This window comes from Dufourea novaeangliae, unplaced genomic scaffold, assembly GCF_001272555.1.
Source record: "Dufourea novaeangliae isolate 0120121106 unplaced genomic scaffold, ASM127255v1 scaffold355, whole genome shotgun sequence".
Classification (NCBI taxonomy): Eukaryota; Metazoa; Arthropoda; class Insecta; order Hymenoptera; family Halictidae; genus Dufourea; species Dufourea novaeangliae.
The window spans coordinates 231,849-255,303 of NW_015374251.1; the positions used below are offsets into that span (position 1 = coordinate 231,849).

At 41.1% G+C, this 23,455-nt stretch overlaps 5 protein-coding genes and 2 long non-coding RNA genes across 7 annotated transcripts in view; 4 read left to right on the forward strand and 3 right to left on the reverse strand.

Moving 5' to 3' along the window:
- The first annotated feature begins 51 nt into the window (after positions 1–51).
- Positions 52–1,331, forward strand: LOC107192604 (nucleoside diphosphate-linked moiety X motif 8). The gene is made up of 2 exons (XM_015581899.1): positions 52–237; positions 573–1,331. The coding sequence occupies exons 1-2, from the start codon at positions 193–195 to the stop codon at positions 1,275–1,277; spliced, it is 750 nt and encodes a 249-aa protein (XP_015437385.1). The 5' UTR covers positions 52–192; the 3' UTR covers positions 1,278–1,331.
- Positions 1,332–1,653: 322 nt separating this feature from the next.
- On the forward strand, positions 1,654–3,346 carry LOC107192588 (coatomer subunit epsilon). The gene is made up of 3 exons (XM_015581883.1): positions 1,654–2,144; positions 2,296–2,784; positions 2,867–3,346. Exons 1-3 carry the CDS (start codon positions 2,067–2,069, stop codon positions 3,173–3,175), a joined length of 876 nt encoding a protein of 291 aa, XP_015437369.1. The 5' UTR covers positions 1,654–2,066; the 3' UTR covers positions 3,176–3,346.
- Positions 3,347–3,585: 239 nt separating this feature from the next.
- LOC107192567 lies at positions 3,586–4,321 on the forward strand. Its single transcript, XR_001516302.1, has 3 exons — positions 3,586–3,714; positions 4,031–4,200; positions 4,276–4,321. It is a non-coding gene; the product is annotated as an uncharacterized LOC107192567 (long non-coding RNA).
- Positions 4,322–4,611: 290 nt separating this feature from the next.
- On the forward strand, positions 4,612–8,341 carry LOC107192566 (poly(A) RNA polymerase gld-2 homolog A-like). The gene is made up of 10 exons (XM_015581857.1): positions 4,612–4,957; positions 5,047–5,435; positions 5,526–5,722; positions 5,798–6,081; positions 6,159–6,327; positions 6,405–6,548; positions 6,628–6,756; positions 6,858–7,047; positions 7,174–7,289; positions 7,367–8,341. Exons 1-10 carry the CDS (start codon positions 4,772–4,774, stop codon positions 7,528–7,530), a joined length of 1,968 nt encoding a protein of 655 aa, XP_015437343.1. The 5' UTR covers positions 4,612–4,771; the 3' UTR covers positions 7,531–8,341.
- A 1,045-nt stretch (positions 8,342–9,386) lies between these two features.
- LOC107192586 lies at positions 9,387–11,253 on the reverse strand. The gene is made up of 2 exons (XR_001516303.1): positions 11,040–11,253; positions 9,387–10,595 (listed from the first exon to the last, which is right to left on the reverse strand). It is a non-coding gene; the product is annotated as an uncharacterized LOC107192586 (long non-coding RNA).
- A 504-nt stretch (positions 11,254–11,757) lies between these two features.
- LOC107192619 (regulator of nonsense transcripts 1 homolog) lies at positions 11,758–16,341 on the reverse strand. Its single transcript, XM_015581923.1, has 5 exons — positions 15,966–16,341; positions 15,038–15,315; positions 14,807–14,962; positions 14,139–14,732; positions 11,758–14,070 (listed from the first exon to the last, which is right to left on the reverse strand). Exons 1-5 carry the CDS (start codon positions 16,152–16,154, stop codon positions 11,925–11,927), a joined length of 3,363 nt encoding a protein of 1,120 aa, XP_015437409.1. The 5' UTR covers positions 16,155–16,341; the 3' UTR covers positions 11,758–11,924.
- Positions 16,342–18,620: 2,279 nt separating this feature from the next.
- LOC107192621 (neurogenic protein big brain) overlaps positions 18,621–23,455 on the reverse strand; it is a 16,777-nt gene continuing 11,942 nt past the window's right edge. Inside the window, exons 3-4 of the mRNA XM_015581924.1 lie at positions 20,702–20,909; positions 18,621–19,733 (exon numbers count right to left, since the gene is read on the reverse strand). Of these exons, the coding sequence (XP_015437410.1) occupies positions 18,621–19,733; positions 20,702–20,909 (1,321 nt within the window). The remainder of the gene's footprint in view (positions 19,734–20,701; positions 20,910–23,455) is intronic.

A 23,455-nucleotide genomic window follows, 5' to 3' on the forward strand; every position in this document is an offset into this window, starting at 1 on the left:
CCGTTCAAAACCGATTGGGCCGACATCTAGTAGTAGTAGATGCAACTGGTACGAAGGTAAACATACTGCAAGAGATTCTCGATAAATTAAGCGTCAAAGTAAACTAAGTTTCGATAGTGCAGAGGCTTATTCGTGCGAGTTCACATCGGCCACCGTTCCGGCAAACACTTTCCCGGAATATTAATCGCATCGATGAAACTGTATTTCTCTCCTTTACGCTGCCTTCAGCGTGCTCTTGTAAGTATTTCTTGTCACGTGAAAGACGTTACACGGCTTTTACACTTGTTTCTCCGTGCACGCCAGATGGCAACACTCCCCTCCCGGATATCCGTTACTTTATTTTCAAACCGTAAAATATGAGTCCCGAATAAACGGGAAACATGAATAAAAGTTAACGAAATCGGAAAAGAAAATACAAATATATTTAATCCAGTTAACAACTTCTCTTGATTATGCTTAATCAGTCCCTGTTTGCTAACAATGTCCGAAAACAGTTAACCCATTCCCCATACGACACCATCGACTGTCATCGTGACATTAGGTTAAAGAGATATTTTTTCTTTGCGATAAAGCCAATAAAATCACAACGGGGACTCAACGCGAGCGTACTCGAGTACTTGAAGCCGGAAGCAGTACTCAGCGAGGAGAACCGGAAGTACTTTATCGGGAGATTCAAAGCTCGTAAATCTAAGAAAGAATTGGACGAGAAAATATCGCGAGCAGCTATCTTGGTACCATTATGCAAGCACGAAGGCGAACTGGGATTCTTGTACACTCTGAGGTCCACAAAATTGACCTCGAATCGGGGACAAGTTTCATTTCCTGGTGGTATGTACGACGACGAGGATCGTAACCTTGAGGAAACTGCGCTACGCGAGACCTGGGAGGAGCTTAACATCCCAAGAGAGAAGATCGTTGTTTGGACTTCCGGTAACATGATCGACAAGAAGAACGTTCATGTGTTGCCCGTTTTCGGCTACATTGGCGAGGTCGATCCGAATAAGCTGCAAATTAATACCCGCGAAGTAGAAGAGGCATTCTTCCTTAGCCTAAGAAACCTTTGCGATCCGTCTCTATGTCGCTTCACTCATTTCCGTAACAATTACACGTTGCCAGTTTATTTGGGCGGGAAACACCGCGTCTGGGGTTTCACCGCAGCAGTAACGCACATGACTTTAAACGCTCTTGTACCTGACGCGTATAAACATAAACTCCCGTATCTGTGGCCAATTATCCCGCCGATCAAAGATAAGCCCAAAAATAACGGTCATTCGTGAAATTATGTATAGAATCTGTACTTTCCGTTCTGCTACGTGTATACTGTAACTGATTTGTGTAATGAATTGAAAAAGTCATTGTTATTCATCTTTTTTTCGAAACATGTTGTTTGTCTTACAACTGCAGTATTATCTAGAATATCTTACCTTTGATACGAGATTCTTTCGAATCAAAAAGTTCCTGTATCCTTTTAAAATTCAATAGTTAGTCCAAGTGAGTCCCTATGCGTTGAATACAGAGACAATGTATATAAAACTGTGCTAAACGTATAACATATTATACAAAGTCTGTGGCGCCATCTATGAAAAAGTGTCTAAAGTACTAGCTAATTAGTACGACATTCTCTACGGTAGATGTTGCCACGGATGTTTTCCATCCATTTACTAAACATAAGAAAATAGAATATTATTTAAAAACCCCAGAATCGACAATTGTTGAAGCATAATATCGATTTAAGGAAACTCAACAAAGAATTTGATATCATTAAAAACAACATTTAATCGCAATCTGCGCGTGTCCCTATACTTTTTCGGATACGTAACATAATCTATTCAACAGCATAATGTAATGTTGCTTACCTTTGTATACGTGTACCAATTACGTTTGTCAAGCACATCGTCTCGAGGAGAGGAAGTGAAATCTTCTTGTATTTACAAATTTTCCTCAAACTGATCTGAAATATCAGTAAAAATTGGTCAGTGCTTTTTGTGCTATTGATAAGTTCTAGAATTTCTACAAGAAACTCCACCTATTAAATAGAACGGTAACCCATTATCGAATGACACAACATGCAGATTTTTGACGTAAAAAACAACTTTCTCATTGGCAATTATCAAGAATGCATCAAAGAAGCCCAAAAATTAAAGGTCTGTAATATTGTCAATTATTATTCCCTCGCATATTGTCCAACTTACGTTCCAATGCAACTAATCTTACTTTTGTCGTCGTAGTTACGTTACTCGATGTTTGCCCATGTAAAATCAATTGATCATTTTATATTCTTTTTTCTGATTACAGCCATCTACGCCGGAAATAGCGATGTTACGAGACGGATACCTTTATCGCGCCTATATAGCACAAAGAAAGTTCCGCGTTGTATTAGATGAAATCAACAGTTCATCACCAGTGGAACTTCAACCACTTAAGACATTGGCGGATTACTTTGCCAATCCTAGTCGTAGAGAAACTATACTCGCAGAACTGCAAGAGGCAACAAGTCACATTGACTACGATAATCATAACTTTTTGATTGTTGCTGCCACTATTTATTATTATGAGAATAATTTGGAAGGTGCTCTTACAGTACTTAGAGATGTAGATCACTTGGAATGCCTGGCACTGAAACTGGCAATTTATTTGAAAATGCATAGGATAGACCTTGCAAAAAAGGTATTAAAAACTATGCAAGAGATCGACGAAGATACCACTGTGACCCAGCTAGCACAGGCTTGGCTGAACATTAGCACTGGTGCTGATAAGTTACATGAAGCCTTTTACATACTACAGGTATACATGGTTACTTGTTTTCCAGAATATATGTTTTCCCTGAAGAATCATTTATTAATATTCCTGTATTATATTACTTTAGGAAATGACAGACAAATATTCTCGTACAAATATGATGTTAAATGGACAAGCTGTCTGTTTCATTGGGCAAGGCAAATACGAAGAAGCTGAAACAGTTTTGCAAGATTCCCTGGAGAAGGACAGCAACAATCCAGTGGCTTTAATCAACATGGTTGTTCTTTCCCAACATTTGGGAAAGGCACCAGAAGTTGCTAACCGTTATCTAAGCCAACTGAAGGAATCTCACGCAGAAGATCCATTTGTTAAAGACTATACCCAGAAGACTTCAGAATTCCAAAGGCTTGTAAAGCAATATTCTGTGGGTGCATAGATGTATCATACTTCTTAGACATAAGGATTCTGCTTTTCTTTATTTCTCACAAAACGTTAGTCTGTCTTTCTTCAATTATTTTATATAAAACATAAAGAAGAAACATTGTTTTTGTAACATATGTAAAGAAAGTAAAGAGATACACAATAAACAAGTATTTGCCCTTGTACTTCGTCACATCAACATATGTGTTACTTTTTTCGAAATTTACTCATTAAACATCGTCTTCCGTGTGAAGGGAACTTAAGTGTTAAACGGTAGGCAAATGTTCGTTCGGTAAGTCTCCAATTTTCCACGCGTCTCGCCATCTAACGTGTTGTCCCGTAAGCGTTTAGTGTCAAGCCGAGAAACGTCTATTACGTCGAAGAATTCGAAAATTTGAACGGACAAGTTTCGTAGTCACTCGGAATGCGTTAAAAGTATCGGGAGCCTCGTCGAAATCCCAAGGACGTGTTTGTCGCGAAAGTAATAGATTTGCTAGAAAGGATCCTGAGACACTGTAATCCATTGAATTCCGGCGGGAGATACAACTGCATCCAGTTAGCAATTTTGAAATATTCTTCTTTTGGTAATAACGTGGAAGCAACGAGTAAACGTGTAGCCAACTCTTTTGGAAAATAACTCGCGATAGATCAAACGAACGCGGATTCTCGCAACATGGCGACATAAAATAGGTATACGATCACTTGACGTTAACTAACGCTCGAGAAACAACGATGAATTCTCCGCTAATACTTCATTCTGATTTACGTACTCGGATTTCTGTTATTTTCCATTGCTTCGCCTCGTTCATCGAAACTATGATTTTTGCCGAATTATTTATGAACACTGTCTTGAACGTTAACTGCTCGACAGGTAGATTTTTTTCCCGTGCAGTACATTTGAATAATACTGATGGACGCACCTCGCGTATGTTTACAATCTTAATCGTCGTACCGCGTGAGTAATAAGTTCGAAATAATTTTCTAATTATATGGGTGTTGCGATATTGGTCCTACGTAACCTAACGCACACGGATTTCCACGGTACGAGTGAGAATTGTACGTCTCCACTGATCCGTCGAATTTGTGGTGGAACTTATTGTTTACCTTATTTCACAGGCACGCACTTTGTAAATTGTGAAGCTAAATGTTAAACGGAGAATCTGGGAAAGAGAACCTTGGCTCTTGAACAGAAGCACTGTTCAACTGTTGGGATTGCAATATACACTCAATTGGGAATAAGATGCATTGAAAGAGGAGATACATGGTTCATATTTAGTTTTCTCAAGAGTGTTATCAATTTATATATTATTTATTTAATAATTAGTAAGATATATATATATATTTAATAACTTATTTTTTTCTGTTATCCATAAACAATAACGAATCATATTAATTCTACACTGGTAGAAAAGTATAAGGGAGAAAGAAATTTGAATATGCCAATTAATTTTATTTTGTACCTTTGAGTGTAGTGTAAATTAATTTAAATAATATTCATTATATTGATGTTTTACTCGTGTGTGCGCGGTAATAGTTATCTCATTGAAGGATACAGAGATTATCTTAGATTTAAGTAGTATACTTGGTAGCATTTTGTACATTCATTTTGACTATGTATCACACTATGTATCCACCACAAATAATGGTGCAGATAATGGGTGGCCAACAGGCAAATGGACAGTGTCCACCAGTTCAAACACATGCAATGCACATTCATGGTACAAATGCATTCCACCAGACTGAATATACAAAGTATCATCCAGATGCTTGTACGCAAAGTAGGCACCAACTAATACAGGTACAATTCTTATCTTCACAAACTAGGTAGATCTTAGTGGTGTTTAATTATTGGTCAAATATTTTCGAGTACAAGGAATATTCTTGCAGACAGGATCTTACCCGTTAGAATTGTTACAACTGATGGGTGTGGAAATACCATCTTTGCGGCGTGTAGAATATATGCAGTCAAATAGTGGCACACCCTTGGGAAATTGGCAGAGGCATGTGAACACATCAAATAATTCACCTATTATACCATCCCCACATATTGCGTTTAGACCAAACAACAATGGTTTAATAAAGAAGTCAAATTGGTATAGTAAACTTGGTAAAAGAACTTCGTATAGAGATTCCTTTGGGAACAATGAAAAGTACGGTAGTGATAGTGGTTTTAGTTCTCGTTCTCCAACTCCAAATAAACATCAGATTGATAGTAGTCAAACGGAAAGTTCGGATGAACGAGATTCTGTAGTTTCTTCTGTTGAACAAAGTATTAAGTACGTATTATACATTCGGAAAGTAAGATCAATAGTCCTGGATATGTGACTCTTAAATATTTTAAATTTCGGCGATTATTTTTTTTACAGGAAATCGAACAAACTTCATTCAAATAGTGTTGTAGATAATAATAGAGTAATGCAATGTGGTATAATTTCAAATACTCCTTCTCATCAATTCTATCAAAATCAAAGACACGTTAATTGTTATTCTACTGCAATGTCCACATCTAGGTCTCAAGTACAGAATTATCAGAATAATCAGAATAAAAGAAGATATCAGTCAGGTATATTTATATTCGTGACAATTGTGATACTTGTGTTTGTATTATTTATCTAGCGAACAACCAATATATTTTTAGGAAGAAATAGTCCACCACCTCAAAGACTGCAACGAAGCAAGAAATATGTAGGTCTATTGTCGCCAAATTATAGTACATTTCCTAGGTATGGAATTGCTCCGGATCGTTTCCTTGCTAGATCGCACTTAGTTGAAGTAACTCGCACGCCGGACGAACTACTCAATGGATCAATTTGGGATAATCTCTCGAAAGATATTTGGTCAAAGTTTATGTTGAATCAACAAACTGAAACTGTTTATAGAAACAAAATGATGCTGTGGAGATATCTCTATGTTTACATTAAAGTAATATAATTATTTACTATTGATATACTATTATATGTTGTGGGTAATACATCAAAATTGAAAATTTCGATGTTTAGACCGCATTTCCAAAGTATGGTTTATTTTTGGTTGGATCGACGATGAATGGGTTTGGGTCGGATAATAGTGACGTTGACATGTGCCTTTTGGTGCGGCATACAGAGATGGATCAAAGGAATGAAGCTATTGGACATTTAGAACAAATATTAAAATGTCTTAAGAGATGCGGTATGTCGATTTAAGTGACGAATTTCTATTCCAACAATGCACTGAGTATTAACGAAATAACGTTCCCACATTAACAGATTTCATAGAACAGCTGGAACTTATACAAGCAAAGGTACCGATCCTAAAGTTCCACGATTCGATAAAAAATTTAGAAGTGGATTTAAATTGCAACAATGCCGTCGGTATTCGGAACACTCATTTACTCTACTGTTACTCCAGAAGTAAGATTACCAGGCTTAACAGAAAAGATAATTAAATTTAATATAGTTCAACTAGATTAATCGTTAAATACATTTACAGTCGACTGGAGAGTGAGGCCATTGGTTCTTGTGGTCAAACTTTGGGCACAGTCTCAAAATATTAACGACGCCAAAAATATGACAATATCGAGTTATTCTTTGGTCCTTATGGTTATTCATTTCCTACAGTGTACGTGTACTCATCCATGTGCTTCGAACAATTAACAAAAGCGAGATATCTCGTGATCCGTCTCGACGTTCGGTTTTCTGTACGTTATTTATTCATTTTAGGTGGTGTTAATCCACCGGTGTTGCCTTGCTTACACTCTCTTTACGAGGGTAAATTCACACCACACACGGATATTCATTGCATAGATATCCAAGAAGAATTAGACATTCCAACTTCTGTTCATCGACCTAAGAATCGTCAGCCGTTAGGGGAACTACTGATTGAATTTTTTAAATATTACGTCATGTTTGAGTGAGTATAGAAATATCATATTGTGATTGGAACAATTAACAAAAGCGAGATATCTCGTGATCTGTTTTCAACAAAAAAAAGAAAAAAAAATATAATAAAACGTATTAAATCAATAAAATTTAACAGTTTCAATCAGTACGCGATATCCGTGCGGTTGGCTAATAAAATACCTATAGAAGAATGTCGAAGGGCGAGGTCCTACAAAAATGATCCTCATCAGTGGAAATATTTGTGTATCGAAGGTAAGTGTTCGAATTGAATACAAACAATTGACACATCATTCTCTCTAATAGTTACAAGACACTGTGTATACTTTCAGAACCATTTGACCTAACTAATACCGCGAGATCGGTTTACGACCCTGATGTGTTCGCGAGGATCAAACGTGTGTTCGATCGTACGTACCAGAACTTGAAAGAACGTCACGACCTAGCCAGGATATTCGTTAAGGTGGATTCCACTGCATCGTATATCGTTACGTAACCATCATTCGCAGGCTAGTATAGAAATGTTTATTAGCTAGGATAATTTCGTGCGGGAGAGCAATTTATTTTTGCAATGGGCCTCGATCAACGTAATCAGGAGGCGACTCAAATGATATCCTTGCCACCGATGTACGAGTGCAATGTGGTAGTCTTCTACGCTTACCTCGAGCGAACATGCTCGTATCTTGTGATAATAGCCAACGCTTGTATGCAATGGCTCACCTGTTACGTTTCTATCGTCCAATTTTTTCTCTTGTTTCGTTTCCGTTCAATATTACCCTTTTGAAACGATTTATATTAACCTGCGTTTATGTACGGAGCGAAAAAAGTAATATGTCGACTGAAACCTTTATACATTCGTAAAGATCTCAACTTTTTCTTTTAAACAATATGTGCAACAGTTCTCATGATTTCGGAAAAACCTTAAACCGGAGGTTCAATACGATTCTATTTTCGTGTCCTCCACGATAAAATTTGATTTTGTTTCAAACATAAGAACACAGTGCCTTACGATTGTCGAGATATTAAATTCAATTGTTAAATTGCACATAGCTTCACGATAACTATAATGAAAATATTTCAGTTTTTCTTGACAATTACTTATAGTAAAGATGAATATTGTTAGCCCAACACATCGAAGTAAAATTCTACATCTAAGTATTGAAGAACGATACGTCAATGGATGTTCGTTAAAACCAGAGATATATTCATATACACGAAAAGAAGTACTTACTCTGAATTGAATCTCGTAATAACATTGATTTTACTTTTAAAAATCGAAAAAGATATCTCATCGAGATAATGAAAAAAAAATTAAAAGGAGAAAAACAAAAAATCATTATTCGCAGGAAATAATAAGGGAAAATTAACAAAACAAAAAAAAAAGTTAAGTATAGATCGACAACATCGAAGTTCTCTTTAATCTACGTATCCTATTTAATTAAAAAAACGAGGAAAGATAAAAAAAAATTAAAAAAAAAAAATACAATATTATCTATATCTTATTGTAATAATTCTTTGATCATATACTATGTGCCAAAGAAGAAAATTAGTTTCGTCTTTCATAGATGAAAAGATTTCATGATTACCACAGCCTGCTCAATGCGTATTTTCTTTAAAAAAGAGGCACGCCATATCAAGTATGCATTTGGAAATTAAAAAAAAATAAAAAAAAAAGCAGACTGAACTCTGTACTCAGTTAAATAATCAAATTTTCAGTGATACATTCTCAACTTGCTGTTCAGTAACTGAAGTTCCTATTTTCAATACAAATTTAGAAATCCCCACTCTGATTCCGTTTCTAGTCTCTTGTTCACTTAAGCTACTTAAAGCATACCGTAACTCATTAAATGGTATTTAATGACGTGTAGAAAACAAAAGACTATGTTGACAGTATAAAAATTGTTAGGTGCGATATTCAGTTGTTGGGCCTGTATGAACAAACGTGAATGAACGTCTTGATTAATTAAACGTAACATTTATGCTCGTCGGTAAAGATTATTTTCATAGATTTGTTTGTGAAATTCGTTGATTTTCGACTAATACGGAATAATAAGTATTATCTGCCGACAGACCCAACCATATTTTTGTAACTAATAATTTACTTATTTTTGTAATAATTGAAAGGAAAAAAAACTGACAAAAAAAAAACGCCATCTTATTAACTTCCTCCTTCTCGTCAATTCTACGCACATGTAACGCTAAATTCTAAGATAATAGTATATCAGACTTTTGTAATTTTCGTTTTGCTGTTAAATAAAAATATTTATATACGTTTACGATTTGTGCGTCAACTTCCTACCATTTTAGCAAGTGAAATAATATTCTTCGGTCGGAGGACAGAACGAGTCCAGGTTCCTTCAAAATGAAATTTATTTGTTCCATAAGGTTTCACAATAAATTTCCATATATTCTGCAGTTAGCGGTGCGCTGTTGGTCGGAAAGAAGAAAAGAAAACAATTTTGCGTTGCACAATGCTGGTTCTTTTCTTTTTCTCTTCTGTTTTTTTTTCTCTTTTTTTTTTCAGTTGAAATTCATACTCTGTGGTCAATTCATTACCGCGAGAAGCCAACACAGACAGGAAAGTAGAAAATAAAGGGTAGCAGGGGTACTTATGTGTATACGGTACGAGGGTAAAAATGAACGAAACAAAAAAAAAAAAGAAAGCGTGTCTGAATTAAAAATTAGTTAGATAGAACGATACTTTGGTCAGTACATTAGAACGAGTAAAATACCTTGAACGCTAAATGGACTATTCACATCGTTTATGGACAATGCTCGTTGAAATTCAGATATAATGTCTCTGGAGATATTCAGAACTGCATCCACTGCATTTGATAGGTGTTCGTACGACTGCGTATCGTTTGTATCTCGTGGAGGAATCACATTCTCCTCCGCGCGTTTATTTAAACACGTGTGTTATGCGATTCTGCATCACGATATTCCGACTGGTATAGTCCCACCAAAGAGAAACACAAATATACCGAATGAAAAATAATTGTTTCTCCATTGTTACCGCGCTCTGTCGACCCCTGCAGTAAATAAAATATATACAAATATATGTGTACCGGTCTAACCAGAAAAATAGAAACTAATTAACATGATCGGAGTTAGGTCAATTCAAGGATTCCTTGGTTCGGTCAGGATGAATTGGGAAACATCATCACGCCCAAGCCTATGGAGAAGGATCCCTTTTCATTTTTCGTGAGGATGTTTCAAGTGTCGGCCCTCATACTGTTTGACGACAAACTTCTTTGGCGACTTTCGAATCGACGGATGGTATTCAGCCGGTGAAAGCAAAGTCCGTGTTTCAGTTCCTGTGTGTTCCTGGTCTTTGACCTGCCTCGTGTCCCACGCTTTTAATATTGTCGCTTCCTTCATGGTTCACGTATCTAGGTAGTGATAAAAAAATAGACGGTACGGGCCGCCAAGAACGATTCCAGGATCTCGTTGGAATCCTTATAGGCGTATTTCTCTCGTAATTTTCCCCCTTTTTCTGTCCTTGGTAATCCAATGTCTGATGTGGGGTCATGAATGTATTCGAACACTCGCAGCCTTCGCAAACTTCAATGAACAGAACGAACATACGTTGAGATCAGTCTGAAAATCTCTGAATATTTGTTTTTAGTCACGATAAGATTCAACTCGCAGAATTACACTCTGTCAAACTTTAAATGTATATATGATCACGGCTGCAGCAATTACGAAACATTTACCGTAAACATAAGTTGCCTAGAGGTCAAAAACACACATCACACACACACACATATACAAAACTCGCTGAATGTGGTAATCCAACGTGGAACATTGATGGTACCATAATTTACCTCTTAGATATCCTTGAACTGTTTCGCGCAACTCGTGTTTATAATACATGTTTCGTAAGTATTCAATGTTTTTGCTTCGAACACTGCATAATAGCTGTATCTCGATTTCGTATTTCTAACGACATTTGAATATTTCAATGCGATCTATATATGTATGTGTTGTGCAACGCAACTCTTTTACCTGTAAGCGTGCGAATACTTTCGTGACCTAACGTGCGCACCCAAAGGGAATTATTGAAGAAGACACGCAACGCATCTATCTCGATATGCCAATACTCTGTCTCCATTCTGTTCATTTCCGACTATGCCATTGTTCCGCGAGCCTTTCGTTTCGTAGACTATTAATATTCATAACCTTGTTTTTCCTTCCATCATTGTGCAGAGGAGGATTCCTGCTAGTTCGTTATCCGATCGAATCACGAAGAAGCTTCACACGTCCCGTATCTTCTTGTTCTTTTACCATTATTATTATCATCATCGCTTTATATATTTTTTTTTTGTTCGTTTTTCACATTTTGACCTTTTTTTTGTTGTTGTTGTTGTTATTGTTGTTGTTCTTGTTGTTGTTGCTGTTGTAATTCTAGCGTCACTCGATCCCCGCGATAAAACGGTCCGTTCACGATAAGCGCGTGTCACGCGTGAGTTGTTGGTTGTGTAATTGTGTGTCGTCTCCCAGTCCTATTCCCCTTTTCCGTTTGGCGTGTCGCCACACGGTCTATTCCATCCGACGATGTTACCGTTCGTTTCTTTCGTTCTCCCCGTCCTCAATGTTTCCGTTTCGTTACATCGACGGTGTTTCTTTCTTTCTTTCATTTTGGCGACGAACTCCCTCTGTTGTTGCTTGCTTGCTTTTTTTTTTTTTTTTTTTTTTTTTTTTTTTTTTTTTTTAAACATAACGCCGACGACTGCGTACATTATAACCGTACTCGATCGCCTCGAGCCGTTTTACCGTTTTGCGCAGTTAGTGATTTGTGGTTGTTGGTCCAAGAAGAATTTGTCGAACGAGCCTTCAGTCGCTCCCGCGACGCTGCATAGCAATTGCGTTGCTCAGCCGTACGGTCTCGGCTCAGTATGGCTGGGAGAACTGTCCCCCGGCTTGTGACTGTCCAGACTGATAGAAACCACTTCGATCACCTTGGTAGGTCGAGTCCTGCGACAACAGACCGTCCATCTGCGACTGGAATTCACCAACTGCGAACGAATCCTGCGACAGCTCCGCTTGGCTCAAGCCAGGCTGCGAGAGGCTGAAACCTGGCTGAGACATGCCCTGCGTGGTACCCTGAGTCAATGGCAGACCTGGCTGACTGTACGGTTGGGTGTTGTTCTGTTCCGTTTGACTCAGCTTGCCCATTCGCGGTCCCTGTTTGTTCTTGGACAAAGCAGTTCCCCGACGATTGCGTTGATTTTGTCTGGCTTGAAGCGCCTGTTGATGCTGATTGTAGAAGCGTGGAGGCACGTGAGCCATGTTCATGAACATCCCCACTGGGACCGGCACGTTGTTCATCGCTGCCTGCGCCCTCTCTGGACTGATGTAACTAATAGTGTCGTGGGTCCTACTGAATATATCCAACGGTACGTTCCTCTGGTAATAAGGATTATGATTTTGCGTTCCATTCACTTGGGTGCCGGACCTATCGTAGACCGATCCCGGAATCAGAGCCTCCCTTGCGTCGTACATAGACGTGGACATGAAGTGTGATCCTGGATTAGCGGCGTTAACGAGTTTCTTTGGTTTAGCGAACTGGATCATGGATTCCTTGAGATTGTTCAACGGTCCCTCGACGAGGACTTTCTGTTCTTTGTAAAAACTGAGCAAGTGATTCCACAGTGGTTGCTTCGACAAGACTTTCGGATTTCCTACAATTATAATTCCGTACTTGGCACGCGTCAACGCGACGTTCAAACGTCTCGGATCGTTCAAGAATCCAATGCCTTGGTGCTCGTTCGATCTAACGCAGGACATAATTATTATGTCCTTTTCGCGGCCCTGGAACGCGTCCACGCTGGCCACCTCTATCTCTTGATAAAGCTTCGAGTGCAACGATCCTTGGTATTGCATGTACTGTACCAGATAAGCTCTCTGCCCTTCGTACGGAGTTATTACACCGATCTGTTCGGGTTTAACGCCACAGCGTAAGAAACGCGTGGCTATTTTCTCAACGTTCGACGCTTCGGTTCGATTCAGATAAGACGTACCGCTGCCAGCAATTTCTTCTTGTCCTTGGGTAACATAAAAGAACATTGGTTTGTCGGGTGCAGGCCAAGGGAAGTCGATCTTCAGCAACTTCCTTTCGTCAGCACATACACCATTTTGCAGAGAACCCTCGTAGAAGAAGTTCGATGGAAAACGCGACAAATCCGGGTGCATACGATACTGCACCTCTAAACGGAAAGGTCTGATTCCGAGGACGACTAATCTCTCAAACAGAGACTGCGACAAACCTGCTCTGGCGGCCTTTTTGCACATAACTACAGGTCCTAATTGGCAATGATCGCCGACAAGAATCAGCTGCTTTGCACCAAGAACGACTGGTACCATACATTCAGGTTCTGTTGCCTGCATACTCTCGTCGATAAGGATCGAATGGAACTTCAGCCTATGCAACCTTGGGTCACCTGCTCCAACGCAAGTACAGCAAATCACGTCAGCTGCTTCCAATAGTTCCTTTTCGGCTGCTTTCTTCAATAGTCTGTAGCGTTTTTCATCCACGCTGGACAGTTCTCCGGTTTCGTCCTTCAGTTGCTGTAACTTCTGCAACTCGGTGTTCGTTTCCATATTCTTGATCTGATTGTGAAGCGCGAGAAAGCTTACTGGCGAGTCGATTGCTTCTCTTGATTTTGCGCAAAGCCGTACCACTTTCAAGTTCGATTTGTGTATCTTCTCTGTAAGTTGGTCCACGGCTGTATTGGAAGGCGCGCATACTAGTACAGGTCCGCCATTTTGTTTAACTAATTGGTAGACTATCGTTGCGCTGGTTACGGTTTTTCCTGTACCAGGTGGTCCTTGGATCAAAGACAATGGCCTCTGGACAGCGTGTTTAACAGCGTATACTTGAGATCGATTCAAGTCCGGTAAATTAGGTGCGCTAAAGTGCTTCGGTAAGTGACAACGGAACAGGACCTCCTCTACTTCGTGCCCCAATAATCTGTGGTATATGTAAGCGGACACGGACGAGTCATCCACAGCAAACTTCCGTAATGCTAATTGCATGCTATAATAAAAAAAGATTATACATCATATAATCCAAATTAGGAGCTAAGATCTTCGAGTGTTACTTACCGATCGAAACTAGTACTTTTCCAGATAAAGTCGACAACAAAGTTGCTGATACATTCCGTTGGAGCGCCGGAATTATTCTTCAACTCTATGCCAACTTCTTCGCCGTAGTTGTCCGGTATTTTGATCACATGCCCAATGCCTGACCAAGGTTTATGAAGCTCACCCAAGTAGCGAAGTCTTAACTCATCACCGTGCATCAACTTCATATCGCCGTCAGTTTTAGCCAGCATAAAGTACGCTATTGTTTTCTTATTTAAACCAACGTCCCATCGAACTTCGATGTTCTCTTGAGTTTGGGACTCCTTCAAACGTTTATCGTAATCCGCTTCGAGCTTTACCAGAGGTCCAAATATATTCTGATATTGGTATCCATCTTCGTACCGCAACAGCACCTGTTGCGGTTCTTCGTCCACTCCGGGTTTTTCTAAATCTTGAAAGGTTGCGTCAACGTTATCACGCCACAATTCTTCCAATTTATTAATTTGTTGGGCAGAAATTTGTCGAGCTCGTAACTGTTCCTGTTCCGATGGAATTTTCACCAGCCACGCAAGAAAGCTGCGGTCCTCTATTAAAGGCTTCCATTGTTCTTGGTCCCTGAAGCAATTAATGGAAATTAGAAATTATAACGATACGTTGAATTTAATTTTTCTTACAAAGACCACAATTACCAATTCATGTCCTTCAGGGAACTTTGAGCTGCACATGGTTGCCGGCATAGTAACACAACAACAGAGTCTGCCTTTGCAGGTATGAAGCCAAGAACAAAGACATTTCTGACAGCACAAGAGTAACATTCCAGAATTGTTTCTCCCAGGGGTCCATCCCTGAATGTAAGTAAAACATGTGATAAAGTAATAAAAATGATTATTTAAAGCGGTGAGGCAAATAGGATACAATACCTGTGGAGAGTAACTTCCTTATGTTTAGCTCTGACAAGATGATTGATGATATGTGATCCAGATGTATTTCCACGACCATTACAAAACCATTTTCTGCAGACATTACACATAACAACACACGATGCTTCGTGAATTCCACAATATTTACATGCATGCTCTGGTAAATCACGGTTATAGTATGCTTCCTCTTCCTCCTCTTCAAACTGTAGTTCAGCAAGACTCTGTGCAGCTCCAGAAATCTTCAACTCCAAGGAAGAGCCACCGCTTGTTCCATTAACCTAAACAAGAATTAAAGATTATGTTTTACGGTTGGCTTCTCTTTTAAATATATTATATCTCAATAAAGTTTGTGCCAAGATACTTAATTATAATCTTTTCTTTTGCATTTGCCTTACTAAGTATCTCTATTTCCTACGTCAAAGTTAGCACAGCAACGTATTGTTTGGTTGTTATCAGATCAACCAGTGCAATTGCATGCAAAATCATCGTCATACGCAAAGAAAATAAATTTGCATCAATGCATACTATTAATCTTGCACAACAATGCGAAACAATGTTCTCCGCGAAAGTGCCACATAACCTCTCGTGGCACCGAAAGTCATTCTTGAAAACTCGACTCCAAAATGGAACCACGTTCTCGAGGCATCGTACTATAATTAAAGGCACGCTGACAAAGATGTTAATTCCAGTTGTACAATACCAAATCGAAAGAAAAGAAACGAAACAGAATGTCGAGAAAGAAACGCAAGGCGAGAACGTGCAGACATAATGCGTGTACGTTTCGAATTTAAAGAATCAGTTAAACGAACAAGGTTAGGTGGTTAGGTTCGCGTGACCATCAAGGAACGAAGAAATCTCCACGAGATTGCTGTACACAAGTCGGTTAGACGTTTAATTAGAGAAACATATGACGAGTCGGAAAACCAACCTGCACGGGCTGGCTTGGCTGACTTTGAACAACATCGTGCTGCGAAGCCTGAGTTTGACTCGGTGATGGTAATGTGAAATCGGTGAAGTCAAATTCGCTGCCCTGAGTGTCCGCACCGATCAGATCCGCTTCCTCCGGGTCAAGGAACGTAAGGGTCTGACTGCTAGGCCCGTACGCGTCGACGCTCATCCTGCCACGATATTCGACGTCCTTTTGGAGCCTTGTGATAAATAGGCTTGCTCACGGCTGGCGAACCAGAGAACACCGTCCGCGCGCGACAACGCTGCGCCTCCGGGAAACCCTCGAGAGAAACGATCGTCGAACACAAAGCGAACCAGCAGCGTGTACAACTGAGAACTACGAACACTTTCGAGCAGGAAAGTGGACCAAAGAATCCTACGCCATACTTTGTCTCGCGCAAGTCTCGCGCCCACCAACACCGACACCAGACGCACACAACCAACTTTTCTTCTTTGCGCTCGTCGCGTGTTACGTCATCAGCTGATCTCTCCGACTGCGAGGACCGAAAGAGAACGTTGGGAATTCCGACGGCGATATCCCCGTTTCGAGTCACGTCGATCCGTTAGTTTTCTCGCGATTCGATTCTTCCTGCCGATTCCTCTCGAAATCTTTATCAATCTGACTACTCCTACGATAACAGACAGATTGCGTCGTCTTTTCATAGATGGCGACACTAAGCTACTTGAATGACCGTTGAACATGTTGGCGGGAAAACGGTTGCGTTACAGTTGTTTATTCTTCTTTCTTGTTCTTTTTAATTGTCATGTCGTCGCAATGAATCCTTTTCTAAATAATGAAATAGAAGAAATAAATTAAAAATAGTCTATGGAAGATCTAAGAGTTTCAACGGTTAAGTTTCCTGGACAATGGACGTATGTTCCTTCGCAGAATCGTTCTTGATGACACATCTCTTTTGATAGGAAAAATTGTTCATTGTGTTTATCTTCGTGTATCCTCTCACGGATTTAACAGCGATACGTACTATTTTACAAGTAAACGACACTCTTTGTGTCTTGTAACGGTCTTCAGACTGATGGGATATCTTAATAAAGTTTTATTAAAAACTGTACCAGGAAACTGATAGATGTCACTTTGCAAGGACAAATTAAAAATGGACCAATCAGATACTTTTGTTTTAATCTATATTCGGTTTTCCCGTCTTATACTTGTATATTTTGTGGCCTGGATTTACTCGCCATCGAAATTCGAAAAATCGTTGAATATGCTCACTGGAATTGTTCGTAAGAATGGATGTTCTGCGTATGTATGTTTTTCAATAATTGTAATATCATGACTCAGCTAATACTTTTAGAGCCACTTTCATCGATACGTTTATTGTCGAATTTTCCTATTTACGTAGATACACGAACGTAACAGTAATCGGAATACTATAGCTATAATATAAAATAATAAATACAAAGTTTAATATATATATATACAAAACACTTGTCGCTTTCATAATTCTATCGGTCTGTCGGTGTAGCAGTAGACATTTGTTACACATTCTCCTCTTGATAACTTATTTTTATAATACTTATATCGGATTTATTATATATCTCACAATATAATACCAATTTCGTACAATACTACATTGTAGATTTTGCTACCGAAAGTTCCAAAACTCCTTTTACTTCGCTCAGTCGAAAGCTATTTGCAGGAGACTGTATACAGTGTAAACTGTTCTCTGTTCAATGTCTTCTAAATACAATCGTTCGATGCGTGTAATTAATATCCAGTACATAAAACCGCAGAGTAATGCGTCTGTACATAGAAAAATATTTGTGAGATCAGTCTTATGACAGTACAGTGATTACAACTATCATCAATTTGTATTATTAAGTTTCCATGATTCGAATAGATTGGGCCCAGTTCCATCACTTCTTTTATTCGAAAGATTGCAATCCAATTTTGAAATTGGTCGTTTGTCAGCCATCTTGAAATTGAATACGTAACGGTCCCCTCCTGCATTACCATAGTGACCGTTCGTTTTTCGAATTCGTCACCTAGATGGCGACGATGAATCATTGGCATTATCGTAATTACAATTTAATCGTAAACTATAAATATTATCTATTGATCGAGTAAAGAATCATACGTTCGAGTGGGAAACGGTTGTAAAATACTGTCTATCTGTTTAATCGGGTTTACCACGACGAATCTCGATAGGAAGAAAAAAAATGTTTACGGTAAACGATACTTTCACTTTCAGGATCCCAACAGTTGGTTCCACAGCGAACGAAAAGTATTACATTACTATTCTCCTAAGGCTTCCGAAAGCTTCTGCCCTTGGCGGACATTCCTTCGGTCATATGCACAAGCAGCATACATACAACTCGTCGGTTGCCGCCAGGTGTCCTCTGCGCAATACTATTTCGAGAGTCTCCCAGCGAAGGATCTTTCTCTTTTCTCTCATCACATTACAAAAATGGCACGTGGATGCTTTTTTTTATACCAAGAATTCAACCTCCTCCTGCCTATATAGTCTATACAAACAAATTGCCAGTCGATTCTTCCAGAACATTCCGAAGTCGTGCGATCGTTCACGATCACAAAGTCCGAACACAATCGTTCTACGATCCGCTGCTAGGCCTCGGCAGCTGTATCAATAACTACCCAACAAGGTTACGTTCACAGTCAATATTGAGGATTGGGCGAATTCCTTTGGAAGTTCTGCTGGCTCTGCTGCAGGGGTCCGGCTGGACTGGGTCTGCCTTGGTCACGATACTGCGGGGGACCTGGTGGAGGGCCAGGTACCTTTCCGTAGTTCCCTCTGGTGGAGCCCTGATAGCTACCGTACGCGGAATCATCGCTACGCCTAGAAATGTGACCGTACATGCTTTCCGGTCTCCTTGTAGTGGTCGTATTTTCAGAGTTGGTGGTCATCTGTGGTTGTTGCTGCGGCGGCTGTTGTTGTTGTTGTTGCGGTTGCTGCTGTTGCTGATGATGAGTCTGTCCCGTGGTTTGGACGGTTGGTCCCGAGGGGGAGCTTTGATTACCACTCGGAGGAGGAGCTGGAGCACGCCCGTATATACTGGAGCCCGTGGACACGCCATAAATCCCGTTCTCCCGGGTGCTTAGACTAGTGGAGATCCCACGGATCCCATAGATACTCTGGGTGCACTGTTGCAGTTGATTTTGCATGTTCTGGTTCGTACTATTGTGATTCTGCGTGTTCGGGCTGGGCCCGCTCGGTCCGCTCGACGGTTGACCCTCCCGCGTGGTCTGCGTACCCGTTTGACCTATTCGAATCGGGTAGAGGCTCTGGGCGGGAACGAGGGGGCCTGGTTTCGGGATCATCAGGCCGTCTTTCGTCCCGGTGGTAGACTTCGCGTACACGCTTTGCGAGCGATTCAGGTTCGCCCTGGTCAACGGCGGCGATTTGCAATACAACGACTTGGTCCCGCCGTAGATCGACTCGACGCGTTCCAGAGCGGTTGGCGGAGCGCTGTAAATCGAGGAGGACGCTCCTGCTGCGACTGGACGATACGTCGCGTACGCGCTCGGGAACTTCGGCCCGGTCGGTTTGTCCAGATCGTCGTACGTGTCCTCGTCGGATCTCAACGACGAATTGTCACCGTCGTCGATTTCACGCGGGTCCCTGGAACGTTTCGGGTTCAACACGTACTCGTGGAGCAGAGCAGCGACCGCGCTGCCGGACAATGGACCGACCCAGTACACCCAATGGTTGTCCCATCGGTTGCTGACGAACGCTGGCCCAAGAGCTCGAGCCGGATTTAGGAATGGACTCTGAAACAGAGGAACGATACGAATGAGATGCGTCTTGTAAACGGTTTGCAACGGTCTTGCGCTTTACACGTATACAAATCAGGGGACGAATCGTAGCGATGATCACGGTAATTTTTTTTGCAGTGACCCCCCGATAGAGGAAGAACTGGATATTTTCGATCCCGTGGTGGACACACGATTGAGTCGGAAGTCGACATCGGATACCACTCTCCTCTAACAAACGCGACAATCCAGTTCGGGTAGAAGCGATTCGCAGTTTAACGTGCATACACGGTAGTAGTCTCGCGCTTCTTTTTTCGGTTGCATTGTACACGCTTTCCGGAGCAGGTGGGATCGGGATCGAGTTCTCTCTTTTTTTTTTTACCCCCGTCTTTCTCTGGCCCCCCTACCCCTGCCACCTCTCTCATCTGGCTTGTTCTTAAGACGCAGGTGCTCTTTAAAGACGCGGACGTGGGTCCGATTCGAAAGAGATCGAGAGACGGTTTCGGATAGACCGGTTATCCCGAGAGGGAACCGGGGAAAAGCTAAGTACTATGCAAGAACTCCAGCAGAGGTGGTCTTCGATCCGCTCGAAACGAATTTCACTCGTGAAACGACCCCCTGGCCACGATCTAAGGTTGTCACGAGTGTGGACAAGGAAGAGGTATCCTCGTTGGAGCTTTTTCACACGGATACCCTTAACACTACGTTTAAGGAAATTTCTTATACTCCTATCTCTGCGGACACGCGTTAACGAAACCGCACATTTTCTTTAAAAAATAACGTATTCTTTTGATACTCAATTTACGATAGTATCAAATCGTCGCATATCCGTAGAGATAGGTAGGGGAGACCGGGGTAAGTTGTAACATGGTTAAAATTTTCTGAATCACTTTGGCAACGCAGCTTTTGAGAAAAAATTGTGAAAACTTTTTTTTGTTACAATCTGCCCCTTGGCGTTATTCAGTGATTTTTTTAGTTTTACTCACCGAAACTAAAGTGGCCGCTGTGTACGCTGCGGCCAACACGCCTGCTGGTTTCGAGGAGACCGACATCGGCAGCGACTTGGAGGATTCCGCGGTGAAATGAGCCAAAACGATCAGTACCGATAGAGCCAGTTCCACTAGGAGTCTTTCGATCGCCCCGCCAAGACGGCCGGGAGACGTTAATGTTTGTGTATTGGACGGCGTAGTCACTCTGGAACAAAAACAGTAATAATATAATTAGACTGTATTTATACTATATTTTGGAAAGACAGGAGCAACCGTAGAAATTGATTTTCCCTCTTAAGTATGTTATTGTATTTCACAGAGCTCTATAGGCTATAAAATCCGCAGTCTAGTAATAATCGTCAGTTTAACTTGTCGTTCACAATTTTCAGATTAATCCTCGACGAAGTAGAAAGAAATCTCGAACGGAAACGAATACAGAAAACTTTCGTAATAACACGCAAGAAGGATTATTGATTATACTCTTTGGAAACACGATCGAACAGCCCCACGCATATGGCGTCGTTTTGCGACAACCACGGTTGCAGCGGTGGTTATGATATACGATGATTTTCCCATTGAATGCAACTCCGATACCAGGCGTGTAAAGACCCCTGCGGCGATACTGGTCCCTCTGGTGTAATGTTTATATTAGCCGGTGCATCCTCGTGGCGTGGCCCCTGACTCCCGATCGGTCTACCCCCTGCTATCTGTTTCTTTTGCATAAAGCCCCGTTAATTTTCTCAGTTCGTACAATCATACGGGGTCACAGGTTGACCGTTGGTGTTGGCCGACCACCAATGGCCATGAATCATGTACACCGCTGTGTCTAGTTCAATGGATTGTCGGTTCCACGGTACAGTAATGTCTCGACGAGTGTGACGTATATACTCGGGTCCACTTCGGAGGATTCATGGCAAGGCGGAAAAAGGTTTTTATCTCCCTCATAAATTTATTTTTTACCCGAAACCGAGCCTCTGCTTAATTTACTCTGTTTGTATTGATTCCAGAGGGAGGACCCCACAGTGCTGGAAATAGTGCCATTGCTAGTGTCGCATTCAACGAGGAATCACTGTAATTAGAGAATTTCGCTGGCGCCGTTCAGTGATTTTAGATACAAAAATATCATTCATCGGGTAGTTCGATGAACCCAGAGATCCCCTCTGAACCATTAACAATGCTGCACCTGTATGAAAACGTCACCCTAAATGGCGGATCACGAACGGATCATGAAAATTCTCCCTCTGGTGTCGATGCAAATGAAAGCCAGTTTCGTCACTCCTCCCCTTGTGTATCGCCGCGATCAAGAGACCACATCACTCGATCGCGTCACGCGAGAGCGAATTGATGAAATCAGAAATGCAGATCATGACTGACACAATTGGGATTAACTGCGTCGTGGAGAACGGTGACCGAAGGGGCGGACACGAAACGAGAAGAAAGGAGCCTCCTTTCACGAGGCTCGCGCAATGATAAGCGGATTTTTTTTTAGTAATTTTTCCCTATTCATCGTCATTACCGCGTGACAACGAGGGCGTAACTCTGCGAGCTACGTGGCCCCATTCTCTGGACGGAGATTCCGTCTGCTTTTTTTTCCGTCGATCGACACTTGGACTCCTCGATGCCAGCTATACGTATATGCACCATCATCTATCATTGTCACAATTTCGAAAGATCATGGATCTCGGTAACACGGGTCCACGACCACGATGCCTTTCATTTTTGGTTAACCCTTTAACGGCCAGTGTTGCATTGCTGCAAAGTCATTTTTAAAAGTCGTCAAACTCTCTCGTTGGTTAATATCTCACATTTCTCAACACGAATACGTAGTTTCACCGATGTGAAGTAGATATCTCTACGTTTTGAGTTCAGAAGTTCAAGTAACTTCCTCCAAAAACTAACAAGAACAAATTTTAAAAAATTATGAAAAGATTAAATCTGTTTAATATTAATATTTTCGATTTCAAAATAACAAGACACCACATATTGTACATCAGTCTCAAAACGTTCAAATAACGATCTGAAGCCCTGGCTGTTAAAGGGTTAAACTTTTACGGAAGTCGCTCTCATTCAATCCCCCGTCAAGATATCTCTGTCGTAGTGAGAAAAATGGAACGCTTTCTTTCATCTGCTTTTTACACGGCGAACGAGCTAGACACCATTTTTCCGGGAACAAACGCGAATAAACGAGGCGACACGAGTGTGCACAATGGCTCGAGAGATGTGTAGATCGCGCCCCTCCAACCTCGCGAACCGTTCACGGCGCTCCGATAAACGTCGAGACATTACACGTACACTCGTTGTAATTGTTCGAAATTGTAATATCAAATTCACTGGCAGAATCCATCGGATTAGGGTGTCGTTGGGAACAAGTGTTCTCGCCGCGGAATAGACGTCGTTCGACCCCTAACGCAAAAGCTTCCCACGATCGATCGTTTAGCCACGCGTTGGTCCACCGTGAAACCCGAAGTTTTGGCGGGTTTAATCGCGGCATCTGAACTTTCCCACAGGGCAAGAGAGACTTTATAATGGGGAATCGTTTCGTGGATCTATCGTCTAATCGCCGTGGCCTGCCGATGGACGCGGGAGGGGATCGAGAACGAAAGAGGGAGGCTGCCCGTTTCTTCGCACCCCACAGGGGTGTTGGTTCGGTGGGTGGACGATATCAATAGCTCGTTAAACACGACAGTGGTCCCCGAGTGAAAGTGATACCACATCGTACACCACCGAACCCTCCAATTGAAATTTATTTAA

Bases quoted from the DNA above. Each gene is read 5' to 3' on its own strand.
- LOC107192604 (XM_015581899.1), top strand. From the start codon at position 193: ATGAAACTGTATTTCTCTCCTTTACGCTGCCTTCAGCGTGCTCTT. The intron at 238-572 runs GTAAGTATTTCT...TTTGCGATAAAG, and splicing joins GCTGCCTTCAGCGTGCTCTT to CCAATAAAATCACAACGGGG.
- LOC107192566 (XM_015581857.1), top strand. From the start codon at position 4,772: ATGTATCACACTATGTATCCACCACAAATAATGGTGCAGATAATGGGT. The intron at 6,328-6,404 runs GTATGTCGATTT...CCACATTAACAG, and splicing joins AAAATGTCTTAAGAGATGCG to ATTTCATAGAACAGCTGGAA. The intron at 6,549-6,627 runs GTAAGATTACCA...ATACATTTACAG, and splicing joins ACTCTACTGTTACTCCAGAA to TCGACTGGAGAGTGAGGCCA.
- LOC107192619 (XM_015581923.1), bottom strand. From the start codon at position 16,154: ATGAGCGTCGACGCGTACGGGCCTAGCAGTCAGACCCTTACGTTCCTT. The intron at 14,733-14,806 runs GTAATTGTGGTC...TAATTGCTTCAG, and splicing joins TCCCTGAAGGACATGAATTG to GGACCAAGAACAATGGAAGC. The intron at 14,071-14,138 runs GTAAGTAACACT...TTTTTATTATAG, and splicing joins AAAAGTACTAGTTTCGATCG to CATGCAATTAGCATTACGGA.
- LOC107192588 (XM_015581883.1), top strand. From the start codon at position 2,067: ATGCAGATTTTTGACGTAAAAAACAACTTTCTCATTGGCAATTATCAA. The intron at 2,145-2,295 runs GTCTGTAATATT...TTCTGATTACAG, and splicing joins AAGAAGCCCAAAAATTAAAG to CCATCTACGCCGGAAATAGC. The intron at 2,785-2,866 runs GTATACATGGTT...ATATTACTTTAG, and splicing joins AAGCCTTTTACATACTACAG to GAAATGACAGACAAATATTC.